General features: G+C 46.4%; 1 protein-coding gene across 11 annotated transcripts in view; it reads right to left on the bottom strand.

Annotated features, from left to right (window-relative positions):
• Window positions 1–18,284, bottom strand: part of LOC138747322 (tensin-2-like) — a 263,792-nt gene that overhangs the window by 70,195 nt on the left and 175,313 nt on the right. For all 11 annotated transcript variants that reach the window (XM_069906427.1, XM_069906430.1, XM_069906428.1 and 8 more), the window contains 3 exons: window positions 16,250–16,325; window positions 9,350–9,479; window positions 6,349–6,414 (listed from right to left, as the gene is read on the bottom strand). In XM_069906427.1, the coding sequence (XP_069762528.1) occupies window positions 6,349–6,414; window positions 9,350–9,479; window positions 16,250–16,325 (272 nt within the window). The remainder of the gene's footprint in view (window positions 1–6,348; window positions 6,415–9,349; window positions 9,480–16,249; window positions 16,326–18,284) is intronic.

The raw sequence follows: 18,284 nt of genomic DNA, 5'->3' as shown, positions 1-18,284 counted from the left end.
TACTCAATACTTTGATTTATGAAGGCCAAGCTACCAAAAGCTTTCTTTACAACCCTGTCTAACTGTGACATCACTTTCATGGAATTATGTATCTGAATTCCCAGATCCCTTTGCTCCTCCACACTCCTCAGTGCCCGACCATTTACTGTGTATGTCTTACCTTGGTTTTTCCTTCCAAAATACAACACCTCACACTTATCTGCATTAAATTTCATCTGCCATTTTCTGGCCCATTTTTCCAGTTGATCCAGATCCCTCTACAAGCTTTGAAAGCCTTCTTTGCTGTCCACAACACCTCCAATCTTAGTGTCATCTGCAAACCTGCTGATCCAATTTAACACATTATCATCCAGAACATTATTATAAACGACAAACAACAATGGTCCCAGCACCGATCCCCAAGGCACACCACTAGTCACAGGCCTCCAGTCTGAGAAGCAACCATCAACTACCATTCTGTCTTCTCCCATTCAGCCAATTTTACAACCTCTCCATGGATAACTAGAGTCTGAACCTTCTGAACGAGCCTCCCATGGGGGACCTTGTCAAAATCCATGTAGACAACATCCACAGCCTTTCCTTCATCTACTTTCTTGGTAACCTCTTCAAAAATTCTACAAGATTTGTTAAACACGACCTATCACACACAAAGCCATGTTGACTTTCCTTAATCAGCCCTTGGTTGTCCAAATATTTGTATATCCGATCTCTTAGAACTCCCTCCAATAATTTACCCACAACTGACGTCAGGCTTACCAGCTTGTAATTTCCTGGTTTACTTTTGAAGCCTTTTTTAAACAACGGAATAACATGAGCTACCTCCAATCCTCTGGCGCTTAAAATATTTCTGCCAGGGCCCCTGCAATTTCTACACTAGTCTCCCTCAAGGTCCAAGGGAATATCATGTCAGGCCCGGGGAAATTTATCTACCTTTATTCACTGTAAGGCAGCAAGCACCTCCTCCTCTTTCATCTCTACATGTTCCATGCCACTACTGCTTGTTTCCCTTCCTTCCTTATCCACTTTCCTGAGTAAATACTGATGCAAAAGAAAAACTGTTTTAAGATCTCCCCCATCTCATGAGGCTCCACATACAGACGACCACTCTGATCTTCTAGGGAACCAATTTTGTCCCTTATTATCCTTTCACTCTTAACATACTTGTAGAAACCTTTCAGGTTTACCTTCACATTAGCTGCCAAAGCAACCTCATGTCTCCTTTTTGGCTTCCTGATTTCCTCCTTAAGTATTTTCTTACATTCTCTACACTCTTCTAGTGCCTCATTTGCTCCTTGTTGCCTATACTTGCTATATACCTTTCTCTTCTTCTTAACCTGTTCACCAATATCCCTTGAAAACCAGGGTTCCCTATGCCTGGTAACTTTGCCTTTAATCCTGACAGGACCATGGAAACTCGACACCCTCAAAATTTCCCCTTTGAAGGCCTTCCACTTACTGAACACACCCTTGCCAGAAAACAACACATCAGAATCAGGATTTATTGTCATGAACAAGTTATGAAATTTGGTGTTTTGTGGCATCACCATAGTGCAAATATACATATTATAACCATCTAACTGCATCATGTAAGGAAAAAAAAATAGTGTACGAGAGTGAGGCCATGTCTTTGGTTCAAAAAATTATTGACCGTTCAGGAGTCTGATGGCAGAGGGGAAGAAGCTGTCCTTGTGCCACTGGGTGCTCTTCTTGAGGTTCCTGTACCTTTTTCCCCCGATGGTAGCAGAGTGAAGAGGACATGGTCTGGGTGGTGGGGGTCTTTGAGGATAGAGGCTGCTTTTTTAAGACACCACCTCCTGTAGATATCCTCGATGGAGTGAAGTCTGGTGCCTGTGATGTCACAGCCTGAGTTAAGAACCCTCTGGAGTTTATTCTTGCCCTGAGAGTTGGCGTCTCCATACCAGGCAGTGATGCAACCAGCCAGAATGCTCTCCGTGGTACACCTGTTGAAGTTTACAAGATTTTCCTATTCCACTCTACCTAGATCATTTCTCATTTCCACAAAATTGGCCTTTCTTCAATTTAGAATCTCAACTCGAGGACCAGACCTATCCTTATCCATAATTAACTTTTGGGTCATTGGACCCAAAATGTTCACCGACACATACCTCTGTCACCTGACTTGTTTGGTTCCCTAATAGGAGATCCAGTATTGCATCCTCTCTCATTGGTGCCTCTATATATTGATTTATAAAACTTTCCTGTACACATATGACAAACTCTAACCCATCCAGCCCTTTTACAGTAAGGGAGTCCCAGTCAATATGTGGAAAGTTAAAATCTCCTACCATTACAACGTTCTGCTTCTTACATTGGTATGCTATCTCTCTACAGATTTTCCCGTCCAATTCTCTCTGGCTATTGGGCAGTCTATAATACAACGCTATCAGTGTGGTCACACTTTTCTCATTCCTCAGTTCCACCCATATGGCCTCTGTAGATGAGCCCTGTGGGCTTCCCGTCTAAGCACAGCTGTGTTATTTTCCCTGACTATCAAAGCCACCTCCCACTTTTATCTCTCCCCCTCTATCAAGTCTGAAACATCGGAACCCCGGAACATTTAGCTACTAGTCCTGCCCCTCCTGCAACCATGTCTCACTAATAGCAATAACGTCGTAATCCCATGTGCTGATCCATGCCCTAAGCTCATCTGCCTTTTCACAAATACTCCTTGCATTGAAATAAATACACCTGAGAACATTTCTATCACATACAAACCTTTGATTTCTGTCTATACATGCAGTCCTCGCGTGACCTTTATCTTCCAACTCACTATCTACTCTAACAGTTTGGTTCCCAACGTTAGGAAAACCAAACAGATGATGATGGACTTCAGGAGGGGGAAAATCAGGAGAACACGACCCAGTCCTAATTGAGGGGTCTTCAGTGGAGAGGGTTAAGGACTTCATATTTCTGGGTATCAACATCTCTGAGGATCTGTCCTGGGGCCTCCATGTCGAGGCAATCATGAAGAAGGCTCGCCAGCAGCTGTGCTTTGTGAGGAGTTTGAGGAGATTCGGTACGTCAGCGAAGACTCGCTGACCATGGAGAGCATTCTGTATGGTTGCATCACTGCCTGGTACAGAGGAGCCTATGTACAGGACAGGAAAAGACAACAGACAGTTGTGAACTCAGCCAGCACCATCACGGGCACCAGTCTTCACTCCATTGAGGACATCTACAAGAGATGGTGTCTTAAGAAAGCAGCCTCTACCCTCAAAGACCCCCACGACGCCACTTTTTCTTCTTTTATTTCTTTAAAAAAATGTTTGCTGTCTTGAAACAACAAATTTAATGACACGTTCATGACAATAACTTTTGATCTTTTTTGCTCAGAATTAGATTGAGATCTACTTAAACATAAGACGGGGGCTGTACAGTCAGTGTAACAGTCAGCGCAACACCTTTACAGCGATCAGGACAGGGGTTTGAATCACGCGCTATCTGTAAGGAGTCTGTACATTCTCCCCGTGTCTACATGTGTTTCCCCCGGGGGGCTCCGGTTTCCTCCCACCCTTCAAAATGTACTGGGGGGGTGGAGGTTAATAGGGTGTAGTGGTCCAGAGGGGCCTGTTACCGTGCTGTACCGCTAGATTTAAATTTTAAAATGTAAACATGTAATTATAGTTTTAAACCTAAAATAAAAATTTTAGATTTTATTACTGGGCAGCTAATATTAGATACGTTATTTTTTGGATCCATCATGTCGGTGCTTCAAGATGGATTCATTTAGAAATTAAATGTACTAAAAAGTATCCTCTTCTTTCGATGCTTGGAGCACCATTATCTTTTTTGGTTTCCAAATTAACTGGTAATTTTATTGTCAGACGTACACTGAGAATTTGGTTTCAATTCAGGAAACATTTTGGGTACCATCGATTCTTGTTAATTTGGTAATTCCCTCTCTTTACCTTCGGTTCAAGATATCGGTTGCCATCAATGGTCAAATGTGGGTGTCCAATCTTTTCTAGATTTTTTTATTGACCAAAATCTTGCTTCTTTTGATCAATTATCCACTAAATTTATAACTCATCATCACTTTGTTTGTTATTTCCAGATTAGGAGCTTCCCGCCTCCTCAAGATTTGGAACCTGATATGATAGGAGAGATTTATCAACTATTTTTAAAATCTCTGGATTGTTCCCGGGACAGAATTTAAAAAACGATGGGAACAAGAATTCCAACATCCATTTTCCGAAACGACGTGGGTCTCTATTCTGAAATGAGAGGATTCATCCTCTTTTTGTGCCAGACACTCATTACTCCAGTTTACGGTCGTACACCGGGCCCACTATCCCAACGTCCAACTGGCCAAATTCTATTCTAATCTCTTCTCTAAATATGATAACTGTACAATTGAAGAAGGTTCATGGTATCATATGTTCTGGTTACGTCCCTCTCTATCCAGTTTTTTGGGAAGGGCTATTTTGTACCTTGTCTTTACTTCTTAATATTACACTAACTCCAAACCTTTTTCTCGCTCTCTTTGGAATAAGTGGGCCAACAGGTCTGACATGGACGGCTTCACCATCCCATGCCATTCCCTCACCTCCTGTATCACTAGAAGGGCAATATTAATGAGATGGGAAGATGCTGTCCCTCCCACTCACACTCAATGGTTGTCGGATACAATGGTGCGTCCGACTTTGGAAAGGTTCTCGGCCTTTTTCCACTCACATTCCACTTTAAGTAATCCCTATGCCATCGGTGCTCTGTGATTAGTAAGGGATTGCTTAAGGTGGGATGTGGGTGGGAAGGGAAGGTTGAGAATCACTGCTCTAGATCCAATTTTTACTGAAATATTTTGCTTGAGAAAAATTGCCATTGGCCCATTTCCTTTGGAGTTGGGAATCTGTGCACATAACGAGTCAATGAGTTAAAACAGTGGTTTTCAAACTTTTTCTTCCCACCCACATCCCACCATAAGCAACCTCTTACTAATCACAGAGCACCGATGGCAGAGGGAATACTTAAAGTGGGATGTAAGTGGAAAGAAAAGGGTTGAGAACCACTGTAGTGGTAGTGTTTTCTTTGGGATTTTTTTCAATGTAACGTGGGTCTTAACACCAGTTTCATTATTATCACGTACCTATATAACACTTACTTGATGAAATTAATAAAAATATTGAAAACGGAGAAGATCTAACAGCAAACTAAATGTACTTAGACACAATAAGACCTCAATTCTAAATATATGAAAGAAAGGCAGAAAGCAGAGAGATGTGGGTGCCTGGAAGGCATTACCAGGGGTGGTGGTGGGAGGCTGGAACATTGGGGGCCTTTAAGATACTCTTCCACAGGCACATGGATGGAAGAAAAACAGAGGGTTACGGGGGTAGGGAAGGTTTTCGTTTTTTTTATAGGAATATATGAGTCGGCATAACATCGAAGGCTGAAGGGCCTGTACTGTGCCATAGTGTTCTATGATGCACAGGAGATTTACCAGAATGCTGCCTTAATTATCAACCATGCTTTATCAGGAAGGATTCAGCAAGTAGGATGTTTCTCTTTGGCAAGGTTAGCTTTTCTCTTTCGATCGAAGAAGAATTAAAGGTGACTTAATGGAGGTCTACAAGATTCTGAGAGGCGGACAACCAGTGGCTGTTTCCCAGGGCGGGAGTAGCAAACACCAGAGGACATTGCTACAAAGTGAAGGGTGGGAAATTTCGGGAAGATGTCAGGGTTAAGTTTTTTTTGCACAGAAAGATGTGGGAGCCTGGAATGCCTTGCTGGGGATGGCGGTGGAGGCTGGAACATAAGGGGCATTTGACAGGCGCTTAGACACACAGATGGAAGAAAAATAGAGGGTTACAAGGTTAGTTTTTTTTTGTTGGAATACATAGGTCAGCACAACATCGAGGGCCGAAAGGCCTGTACTTAGTGTTCTATGTTCTCTGTTCCAGATACTTAGCAGGACGGGCAGTATCTGTAGGGAGAGAATTTGAATAAGTGTTTCAGGTCAACAATATTTCATTGGAATAGTCAGACCTGATTGTGTGTAGTGAAGCTCTGTTACTATTTAAATCTTACTTTGTTGGATAGAAGTCGGATTTGTGGAAGTAGGTCTCTGATAAAAGAGGCTAACAGACACACAATTAGATCCAACTTCTGACAAGGTCTGGCTGCTAACTGACGAACATACTTGGTCAGAGACCTTGGTCAGAGACCAAGCCCTGGCCAAGGTTTCTGTCCGATGCATTCATCTGGCTCGCACGCTGACAGACCAGTGCAGCAGCGTTCACTTACTTTTCCAGTAGGCACAGATATGTATCTTTTAACTCGCTGCATCTTCATCTCGATGCAAAGCTCTCCATGTTACTAATTTCTTACCTTTGACCTTTTCCGGACCCGAGGAAAAAATGAACTCCACCGTGGCATCCCGTGGGAACCTGTCATCTAGGAAGAGAGCAAATCAGCAGTCAGTACCAGATGCTTAATCATGGCATAAGAGCACAAGGAACAGGAGCAGGTGTAGGGTATCTGGCCATCCTTCCGGCAATGATGTCGCCGTGTGCTCCTACTGATCAAGGCCCTCGCTCCCATCCCAGTCATTATAGGAAGAATGTGGAAACTATGGAGAGGTTGCAGAGGGGATATACCAGGGTGTTGCCTGGATTGGGAAACAAGTCTCATGAGGCAAGGTCAGCAGAGCTGGGACTTTTCTCTTTAGAGTGAAGAAGGGTGAGAGGAGACTCAATAGAAGTCTACAAGGTTAGCATAGCGGTTAGCACGACGCTGTTACAGCACCAGCGAGCGGGACTGGGGTTCGAATCCCACGCTGTCTGTGAGGGGTTTGCACCTTCTCCCCAAGGCTCTGTGAGTTTTCCCCGGAGGATCCAGTTTCCTCCCACAGTTCAAAATGTACCGGGGGTTGTAGGTCAATGGGGTGTAAGTTGGGCGGCACGGGCTTGTGGGCCGAAAGGGCCTGTTACCGTGCAAGATTCTGACACATATAGATAGGGGAGATAGCCAAAGCCTTTTTTCCAGGGAGGAAGTAGCCAACATCAGAGGACATCTGGACAAAGTGAAGGGTGGAGAGCAGAGGGACGGTGGTGAAGGCTGAAACATTAGGGGCATTTAAGAGACTCTTAGACAGGCATGTGGATGGAAGGAAAATAGAGGGTTATGGGGTAGGGAGGGTATAGGGTTTTTTGGTAGGAATATACAGGTCAGCACCACATCAAGAGCCGAAGGGCCTGAACTACAGTGTAGTCTTCCACATTCTATCCTGACCAAACCCCTGCCTTTCATTGCTTTCTCCACTGTGGAAACAAAGTGAAGGTTTCTCACCGCGTCCTTAGCCTGCAGGTCTGATGCTCAGTGGTTCAGAAGGTAGCAGGGAGAAGTTCAACTTGGATGACACCGAGAGTCGTGATTAGAGCCTCAATCCCAATCGACACAGAGCAAAGATGCCACTTTGAGAGAGCTTGCATTGATGTAGCGCAGCGTTACAACTTTTAGCGCACTCTGCATCGAGTTACTGGGAAACGCAACAGAAACTATTCCAAAGGTAAATGCAGCAGCCGTTCTGCGCACAGCGACCACCCCATGCGATGAGGCAGATGAGAATTAATTAGTTTTTGGTGGGGTGGGTTGGGAAGGGAGTGTTGGCCAAGAGACCCAGAGAATGAATAAAAGCCTTGGGACATTAATTGGCCCCTGACAGGTAGCCAAAAGCTCGCTTGAGTGTCTGGCAACTCTGACACAGCAGCATTCCCCTTGTGAACACTTGACATGACAGCCCTGCAGTTCCAAGGTCATTGCAGTGCCTCAGATGCTTCATGTGCAAGCAGCTACTTTAAACAGCAGATCACAAGGTCACAAGATACAGGTGCAGAAGGAGGCCCCTGGAGTCCGCTCCGCCTTTCTCATCATGAGCTGATCCATCCTCCCACTCAGCCCCACTCCCCGGCTTTCTCCCTCTAACCCTTGATCCCCTGACTCATCAAAAACCTGTCTTCAATACATCCAACGACCTCACTTCCACGGCCGCCTGTGGCAACAAGTTCCACAGACTCACGACCTTCTGGATAAAGAAATTTCTCCTCATCTCTGTTTTAAATTGATGTCCTTTTATCCTGAAGTTGTGCCCTCTTGTCCTAGACTCCCCGAACATGGGAAACGTCTTCGCCATATCTACTCTGCCCAGGCCCTTCAGCATTTGAAATGTCTCTATGAGGTCCCCCCTCATCCTTCTGTACCCCAATGAGTCCAGTCCAAGAGCCAACAATCATTCCTCATATACTCTTTCATTCCTGGTATCATTCTTGTAAATCTTCTCTGAATCCTCTCCAACACCAGCACGTCTTTTCTCAAATAAGGTGCCAAAAACTGTGCCCGTTCTCACCAGTGCCCTATAGAGTCTCAACATCACATCCCTCTAGAAATGAATGTCAACGTTGCATTCACCTTCTTCCCCACCAACTCAACCTGGAGGTTAACTTTTAGGAGATCCTGCACGAGGACTCAAGTTCTGATTGTATTGTTAATAATTCAACAGGAGAGCAAGTTAGACCCTGTTTGGAATCATGTAGCTCCTGGCGTCAAGGGATGAGAATGCCAGAGAATCGCAGAATCAATACAGCACAAAAGATGGCCATTCAACCTATCTGCAGGGCTCCTGATAGGATTCTATTCCATCCTGGATCTCTGCTCTTTTCCTATAGCCCTGCAAATCTTCCTGTCACAAGTGACTAGCTGATTCCCTTTTGCATAGCTCTGTTTCCAGCCACCCTCCCCACCACCCCAACCACCACAACCCCCTTCACAGGCAGCCAAATACCAGATCCTTACCTCGCCCTATTTGAAGTAAAAATTCTGCTCACATCTCCCTGTCCGTCACTCTGGATCTACTCTCCTGGTCTCTCTCTCTCTCTATTTATCTCTATCTCTCTCTCCTTTTCTCTCTCCCTTCCTTTCTCTGTCTCTATCTCTCACTCGCTCTCTCGTTACCTGAAAAACTACCCAAAACAGGGTGCTTGCTTTGCCTGGGTACTGGACAAGCCTGCAAAATGTTCGATTCTGGAAGAGGCTTGTTTTTTGGTCTGAAAGACTACCTCCTGGGGGCAAAGCTCCTTGGGATGCAGCACAGAATGGGGAAAAAAAGGCCCCAAAGTCACAAAAAAAGGAGTGAAGCAAATGTCCTAACGTTGGGTGTGTATTCATCTCCTCCACCTATCCCACCACCAACCACAGCTCAGGGTGAGAATGGCAGAGCAGAACCAAAGGTACTTCTGCTCCTAGATCTTGAGCGAGTGCGGATGTGTGGAGCAGAGAGTGGTTCACGTTTGCTCCAACACTGATAATGCTGATCCCAAAAATTCCCACTGACCTCCATAAGCATCATCCAGATCATCCTTTCCAAACCAGAGCTGGGTGCCATGGATAGCGCAAGTATGGAACTGTACTCGAAAAACAACGTCCCGCTCCGGGTTTTTGTATTGTTTATGGTAACACTTCACCTGCGAAGGCAAGATGGGAGAACATGTCTCAGAGTGAGCCGCTCACTGGACATTATTAATATTTACAATTTCAAAATGGCCAGGGTGGGAGAGTGGGGGCCTCAGCTGTCATCTCTGCTGGCGTCTGAACCGCAGGTTTACTGGGATGTAAACCCACAAGCGCTTTGGAGAGCTCCTTTCGCCTTTCAGCACCAAAGAATGTCATTCGGGGCCTTGCAGCGGTTCTCAGCACGTCACTTTGTGGGGCAGGGAGCACTGGGTGCGAAGGTTGACACAAGGTGGGGGGTGGTGGTGGGGGGGGGGGGAGAAACGTGCTGTGTTTGTCATCACCGGCAAGGCTCACAAATCCCCGATCCTCAGCTTTGCTCAAGTCATCCACTCTCCTCGATCTTCTCGCTGATGCTCACGGACTTCAAGTCAGTCGTGATGCTCCCACGACTGCCCAATCGCTGGTGATGCTCACAATGTCTTCTCGCCGTTGGCGACGACCACAGTCCTCCAATCCCTGATGGCGCTCACACCGCCTTCCAGTCAAAAATGCTCGCGATCCTCCATTCACTGGTGATGTTCAAGTGGATCTATGGAATTCGCTGCAGTGGAAGTGACCTCAGTAAATATATTTAAGACCAGGTTGGATAGAATTTTACAGTCAGGGAATGAAGGGATGTGGGGAAAAGGTAGGTCGGTGGTGATGATCACAATGTCAGCCATGATCTCATTGAACGGCGGAGCAGGCTCGACGGGCCGGATGGCTGACTCCTGCTCCTAGTCCTTACGTTGAAAAAAAATACAAAAACAGCTGCTCAAGCAAATCTTTAATCACTTTCCAAAGCATGAGCAGCTCATTACAGCAAGAAGCACTGCCACGAGCAGCTCGTCTCCACTTGGTTTCCACACCATTCAAACAGACTGCTCCATATAAGCACACGCTTCTCTAGATTTTCTTGGGGTTTGTTCATCGGCTCAATGTTCCACCACCTTGCCAAATAAGGAGGTCCTTATCAGCTCCAGCTGATCACAGGAAGGAAGGAAGGAATGCAGCCAGCTTCTCTCTTCCAGTCAACTCTTCAATCCTTAGTATTTTCACATGGTTGTCTAACCGACCATGTGCTCCCATCCAGAGAGGTACCACACTAAGTGGGCGACACAGGTGTCGGAGCCAAGTTCCCATCATTCTTCTAGTTCCCGCTAACGCTCCTCAGTTGAAGACAAGAGGAAAGGCAAAGCCAAGATGGCTCACGGTAATGAGGGCAACAGAATGAACCAAAAGGTGGCAGGTAGCAGCTGATCCAGGTCCTGAGCACCATATTCTCTATTTGCTCCTCTTCCTGCAAACCATTGAATGAAAAAGCATGGTCTACACTGGTGATTTTCAACAGGGGCTAAATAGTTCCCGGGGGGGTGGGGTGGGGGGGGGGCAGAGCACTTTGTAGGAACCTTGTTTTCTCATCACCGCACATAATATAAATATTTTTCTTTTTTTTTTTCATTTTTGACCACAGTTGTCGGCAGAATCACAGATGGCAATGAGGAAGTGTACAGGAGGGAAATAGAATGGTGTAACGACAACAACCTTGCACTCAAGGTCAGCAAAACTAAAGAGATGGTGGACTTCAGGTGGAAGTCAGGGGAACACGACCCAGTCCTCATCGAGGGCTTAGTATTGGAGAGAGTCAAGAGCTTCCAAATTCCTGGGTGTCAACATCTCCGAGGATCTGACCTGGAGCCTCCATGTTGATGCAATCACAAAGAAGGCTCATCAGCCTTTGTGAGGAGTTTTAGGAGGTTCAGGATGCCACCAAAGGCTCTCATAAACTTCGACAGGTGGACCGTGGAGCGCATTCTGGCTGGTTGGATCACTGCTTGGTATGGAGATGCCAACTCTCAGGACAAGAATAAACTCCAGAGGGTTGTTAACGGCCTGAGACTACATGGGGACGAGACTTGACTCCATCGAGGACATCGACATGAGGCAGTGTCTAAAGAAAGCAGCCTCTATCCTCAAAGACTCTCACCACCCAGGCCATGCCCTCTTCACTCTGCTACCATCAGGGAAAAGGTACAGGAGCCTGAAGACGACCACTCAGCGGCACAAGGACAGCCATCAGATTCCTGAATGATCAATGAACCACAGACGTGGCCACACTTTTCAAGCAATATTATTTTATAACCAATTTTCCCTTGCAACTGCTGCAACCGTGTCTGCCTGTCCCGCATCGGACTTGTCAGCCACAAATGAGCCTGCAGATGACGTGGACATTACCCCTCCATTAATCTTCGTCCACAAAGCCAAGCCAAAGAAGAAGAAGAAAAATTTTATTTTTTTATAGAAATGTCCTAAGGTGGTTATAATGTGAATGTTTGCCCTGTGACGCTGCCGCAAAACACCGAATTTCATGACTTGTTCATGACAATAAATCCTGATTCTGATGTGGTCAGTAGGAGAGAAGTGTGGAAGAAGCCAAAACGTGACAGCTTCACAGGGAAGGGGGCCCATAAACTTTAAGCAGAGTCCGGGGTCGGGGGCGGGGGGGGGGCATAGCCAAAATAAAGGTTGAGAATGGCTGGTCTGGACTATTCGTCACAGGAATTATTAAACATGGTTGTGGTTATTGGGGGTAGTGGGGGAGGGGAAAGGGGATGGATCTCATGCAGAAAAATTTGAAAGCTCGAGAGACCATGATATCAAAGTGCAAAAGAAGCAAATCTCGGCTCACAGCGGGGCACTTTCCGTTACAGCGCCAGCGTCAATAGTTCAAATCCCACGCCGTCTATAAGGAGTCTGTACGATCTCCCTGTGTCTGCGTAGGTTTCCTCGTTTGAAATGTATGGGGGTGGGGGTTGTAGGTTAATTGGGCAGCACAGGCTCGTGGGCTGGAAGGGCCCGTTACCGTGCTGAATGTCTACATTTAATTTTAATTTATACATGCTCCAGATCTGAGGATGGAAGGAGAGGGCTGCGGGTTGGCTCATGGCGCCAGCCTGCATCCGCCAGCAGGCTTCATGGCCAGAGTGCCTCCTGCACTCCCGCTGCCCCCCCCCCCACCCCAAAGCCAATCCCCAACTATCGGCAGCCCGAGCTCTAGATCCGAACTTCCGACACGATGGGGAACCTTTCAGAGCCCTCTCGCATCCCGGTTTCAATACCCGGTACCCCTTCGAGCCAGTCTCCAGCAGTCTGCACCCTGGCGCGAGTCTCTTGACTGCTGTAGCCCACAGCCTGCCTGGGTTCCTCACCTCGAGCCACCAACAGCCGGCCCATGTGCTTTTCAGCCGCGGAGCTCCCCCCCCCCTCTCCGTCCCGTGGGCCATCACCCCTGCTTCTTCTCACAACGTGACAGCCAGCTCTTCCAAAATTGACAAATCCACTCTCACACTGAAAAATAGGCTCACATTCCTGCAGCACCTCGGAGATCCTCAGAACTGCCCAAAGGGCCTCTCGGGCATACGGTGATGATCGAGGAACGGCGGCAGCTCATCTGCATACAGCAAGCTCCCACAAACGGTAACATGATAATGGCTGACAAGTTGATTTACTGGTGAACACGGCAGGATAAAATGGCAGCGTTGCCAGACTTCCTATAATGGGGACATGGTGCTGCTCCGAAAGGTTCAACTGCACAGTCCTCATGCAGGCGGCTCCATAAAGGAGCCGATGGTGTTTTTTCTCAAATCCTGCAAGCGTGGTGGTCTGTGCACAGGATGGCGGTGCCTGTGCTTGGCACCAGCCACTAGGGCTTGCAGGCTCCAGGGGAGCATTGGATACCAGAAACAGGAAGAACAACTCCCCCCCCCCCCCCACCTGCTGTTGAAAAGGAGAAGTAGAGGAGACAACCCTACAGGACGGTGACCACAGCAGCGGACCAGCCAGGCGCTCAGTGGCTGAGGGACCCACAGGGGGTGCGGGCGACGCACGATTGGGGGGACCAGCATGGGCTGCTGGAGACCGGCTCCTGGGAACCAGGTATCAGAGCTGGGATTTGAGAGGATACCGAGGGCAAGGAGGGCTTCCCGAAGGGGCCTCAGGTGCTGGCGGCTTCCTGACCATGCCAGAGGTGTTGGGATCCGGAGCTCAGGCAGCCAGTGGATCGAACAGGAGTCTGCGTGGCTCCGAAGGCTGCAGGAGGCGAATCCACAGACATTCGGCGTCTCTGAGGGGACTCTCTCTCGCTTCTCTGAAGGGGGGGGGGCCAGACGATGCTCTTTGTTTGTTTCAGCCGGTCTCGCAGGCCTGAGCCCTTCCTCAAGGAATAAGCAAAGAACAGAAATGCATCAGAAATAAAGACTGAAGACCGGCCAGAAGAGGAGTCCATGCCCACAAAAGAGGAGAGGTGAGAATTCATTTTGGCTCTGGGAAAGGGGACCCAGAGAAAGGGAAGAGAGAGAGAGAGTGGCAGAATTGGGGGAAAGGTGACAGGGGGAAGAAGTGGGGGGGTTTAATGGAAACCGGAGAAGTTGATGTCAATGCCATCCGGTTGGAGGGAGCCCAGTCAGAAGATGAGGTGTTGTTCCTCCAATTTGCAGGTGGTCTCAGTGCATGAGACAATGGACAGAAATGTCGGCAAGGGAATGGGGCTGGGAGATCCAAGTTATTGCAGCAGGCAGAGGTGTTCAGCGAAGGGATCTCCCTGTCTGCGTCCAGTCTCTCCGATGTAGAGGGACCACAGCGGGAGCACTGGATGCAGTAGATGACCCCTGCTGATTCATAGGTGAAGTGTTGCTTCACTTGGAAGGATGGTTTGGAGGCCAGAATGGTGGCGGTGGGGAGGTGTGAGCATAAGTGGAACATCTCCTGTGGTCACATGGGTAGGTCCCAAGGGGACGATTGATGGGGAGGGAGGAGTGGACAAGGGAGTCACGGAGGGTGTGATCCATGCATAACGCGGAGAGGGGAAGAGATTTGAGAGCAAGATGCAGTCACAGAATTGGAAAAGCAGCCGCTAATTTGTGGATAGCAAGCTCCCACAAACGGCAACCTGATCAGGACCATTTTAGAAGTGGGATAAATATCGACATGAGCAGAGGGACAGCTGCCGTGGGATTTTTTTTACATCTTCCCTGCAGTGTGGCAGGACATTGGGTTCTCAAAGTTTCCAAGATCCGCCATCTCAGACTGTCTGGGTGTGCATTCAGCGCCATTCGACCTGGATATTAACCCCTCAAACCTCTGTAGCAGGATGCAAATTAGCAACCTCGGATTCCGACTTTGGACAGCACAGTTAGCACGACACTGTTACAGTGCCGGTGACCTGAGTTCGAATTCGGCACTGTGTGTAAGGAGCTTGTACGTTCTCCCCTCTTGTCTCCGTGGGTTTCCTCTAGGAGCTCCAGTTTCCTCCTACACTCCAATACGTACAGGGTTTGTAGGTTAATTGGGGTATTTGGGGTGGCACAGGCTCTTGGGCCTGTTCTCTTGCTGTATGCATGTAAATGCCTATGTCAGAGAAATGTTCGCAGCATAGCTCCTGTCGATCTAGTGTTTTCCCTCTTTCTTGTTCACCACAATGAACTGCCAATACCGCTGCCACAGTAGGCTCGGCCAAAATGTTTTCCAGAGTCCCAACACTCAAGGGACATCAGCAAAGCTGATTCACGTCCGAAGCCCAGCAGATTCACGCAAGCTTCGTCCCAAGGGAAAATTTTTAGTCACCCTGAGGCTGATGTGGCAAGGTTGACGATCTGGAGACACATCTTGTCTCACATATACAGTAAAACCTCCTGTATCCAGATGAAAGAAAAAGAGGGTTATGAGGTAGGGAGGGTTTTTTTGGGAAGGTATAGATGGGTCAGATGCCAGATTTATGGTCAGAGGGCATACGTCACATCACATACAACCCTGAGATTCTTTTTCCTGCAGGCCAGGCAGAATTACCACTAATCGGCAATACAAAAAAAACTGTGCTCAACGTACACATGCAAACAAATAAAGAAACATAAACAAACTGACTGTGCAATGCAGAGAGGGAAAAAAAATCAATGAAGTGCACAAGTAAGAGTCCTTAAACAAGTCCCTGATTGAGTTTGTCATTGAGGAGTCTGATGGTGGAGGGGGAGCAGCTGTTCCTGAACCTGATGGTACGAGTCTTGTGGCCCCAAGACCTCTTTTCTCAGCACAACTTCATGGGCCAAAGGGCCTGCACTGTGCTGTGGTGGCCTCTGTTCTATGGGGATTGGTAGAAGCTGGAAAAGTGAATTTGCTGGTTGCTTGAGATTATGTGGATTGGTGAACTGACCACCAATTTTAAACTTTCATATTTTTTTTAATCTATTTATTTTTCACGATTTATTTTTGCCTGTTGCTGGCAATCCAGAAAACAGGGATTTTACAGTATTTCAGAAAATTTAAAGATGTTTGCCAGAACAATTAATGACCTCACTATTAAACAATGAATGTGGAAATCAAGTATTGCAATAACAGGAGACAATAAAATGATTAAATGATTAAAGGTATCAGGTACATGAAGGATTAATGTACAACAAGTATTATTGGAATCGATACAGTCACAATTCATGAGGGTTTAAACATTTCGAAGGAATGTGTTTAGTGGCGATCACAGTATTATCCATAATATTGATAAATGGAGGGTGTATAAAAATAATTTACGGAGTATAAAAGCTGTGTCTAACGCATGCGTTGGGCAACACGATGGTTAATGGAGTATGAAATCAGAGTCATAAAAACCATGATTGAGTGGTTCAAAAATGAAGAGAGGGTATTAACTACTCTCGTCGTGTGTTTAATAACAATAAACAGAACATTCCAAACTCACCATGATGTCTCCCTTCAGCAGTAAGGCAGGCTCGACAGAGATGCACAATTTTTTGCAACCAGGTGATTGGACGGTGCTGTGGGAAATGGAATAAGAAAAATGGATTTGAAATGCTGCATGTGACTGACAACCTCTCTCTCTCTCTCACACACACACACACACCTCACGCACACTCACACATGCACGCACACAGACACAAAAACACATGCACGCACATGTAAATGGGCACACATACACACACATGTGCACAGACACAAACACACACACACACAGAGATTGACAAACACAAACATACATACACACACACACATATAGACACAGAAACATAGACACACCACCACCCCCCCCCCCCCAACTTGCGCAACTGACACATGAAGCCCCAGGACCACCAAATATCCCTGCTAATGTGCCACTACATGCATATTTTGAGCCTGACATAGCATCTTAATGCCGTGACCCATTTTGACGTAACAAGGCGATCAGATGCGAGGTCAATTCTGGACGAGGAGTTGTTCTCGTAGAATTAAGATGATATCGAAACTTAGAGGAGTCACGTGATGGAGTAGTGGCCGGACGGTGAACTCCAGCCCTCTCCAGAAAAGTCAGGAAAAACAAGAGAAAATACAAAGGCACAGAAATACAAGTTAAAGAAAAGTGAGTATAAAGGTGGAAAGAAGATGGAGACAAAAGAAGAAAAATCAAAATCAACGGTAAGAAGAGAGGAAGATAAGACAACGGAGGAAAAAGGTGAAGGCCTTACCTGTCCGAAGAGGCCCGCTGTGGAGAGAGGAGCCCACTACCTCAGGTCGGTAGAAAAAGAACTACAACAATGGCTCACAGAGCCGAGTAAAAGTGCGCAACCGCGCATGCGCGAGGAGTCGCGCATGCGCGATGCGCATGAAAAAAAACACACCGACGGGAGGGGGGACCAGCTGGGGAGTCGATCTCCACAGCCGGCAACGACAGCTGCAGAACACCTGCAGCAAGAAGAGACCACAGAAGACAATGGAAACAAGAAAGAAGAGAAGGAAAGGGCAACAAAGAAACAACAGATGGCCAACCCAGAGGAAGAAGAAGAGGAAGAATACAGTGAAATAGATAAAGGGAAAGGCAAGGTAAAGGATATACTTGCTCTTGTTAGAGGATACATGGAGTCATTTAAAGAATGGCAAACACAGGAATTCAATGATTTAAGAAGAAGAATAAACAACACAGAAGAGAAAGTGAATAAAATAGATATGACCTCAACAGAAATGGGGAAAAAAATGGACAAGATGGAAGAACGGGCAGTAGCAGCAGAAATGGAGGTAGAAGACTTAAAAAAGAAAATGGAGGAATCTAATAAAAAAACTAAAGAGACACAAGAACTACTAGCTCAAAAAATAGATATAATGGAAAATTATAACAGAAGAAATAACATAAAGATAGTGGGCCTTAAGGAAGATGAAGAAGGCAAGAATATGAGGGAGTTTATAAAAGAGTGGATCCCTAAGACCCGAGGATGTCCAGAACTACAGCAAGAAATGGAAATAGAAAGGGCACATAGAGCATTGGCCTCTAAACCACAACCACAACAAAAACCAAGATCTATTGTAGTAAAATTTCTAAGATATACTACAAGAGAAAAGGTACTGGAGAAGACAATGGAAAAAGTAAGAGAGGGCAACAAACCACTGGAGTATAAAGGGCAAAAAATCTTCATTTATCCAGATATAAGTTTTGAACTCCTAAAGAAGAGAAAAGAGTTCAATACAGCAAAGGCGATTTTATGGAAGAAAGGGTATAAATTTACACTGAAGCATCCTGCGGTATTGAAAATATTTATTCCAGGACAACAAAACAGACTGTTCTCGGATCCAGAAGAAGCACGAAAATTTGCAGAACAATTACAAAAATAGACTGAGGGATGAAGACGGGTAATGAGAGTAAAAATGATCACGATTGATATGTATGTGGGTAAAGACAAAAATTGACTGAGGGATGAAGACGGGTAATGAGGGTAAAAATGACCACGATTGATATGTATGCGGGTAAA

Source organism: Narcine bancroftii, chromosome 12, assembly GCF_036971445.1.
Source record: "Narcine bancroftii isolate sNarBan1 chromosome 12, sNarBan1.hap1, whole genome shotgun sequence".
Classification (NCBI taxonomy): Eukaryota; Metazoa; Chordata; class Chondrichthyes; order Torpediniformes; family Narcinidae; genus Narcine; species Narcine bancroftii.
The sequence above is the reverse complement of the archived record's forward strand: the minus strand, read 5'-3'. Positions and strand labels throughout refer to the sequence as shown.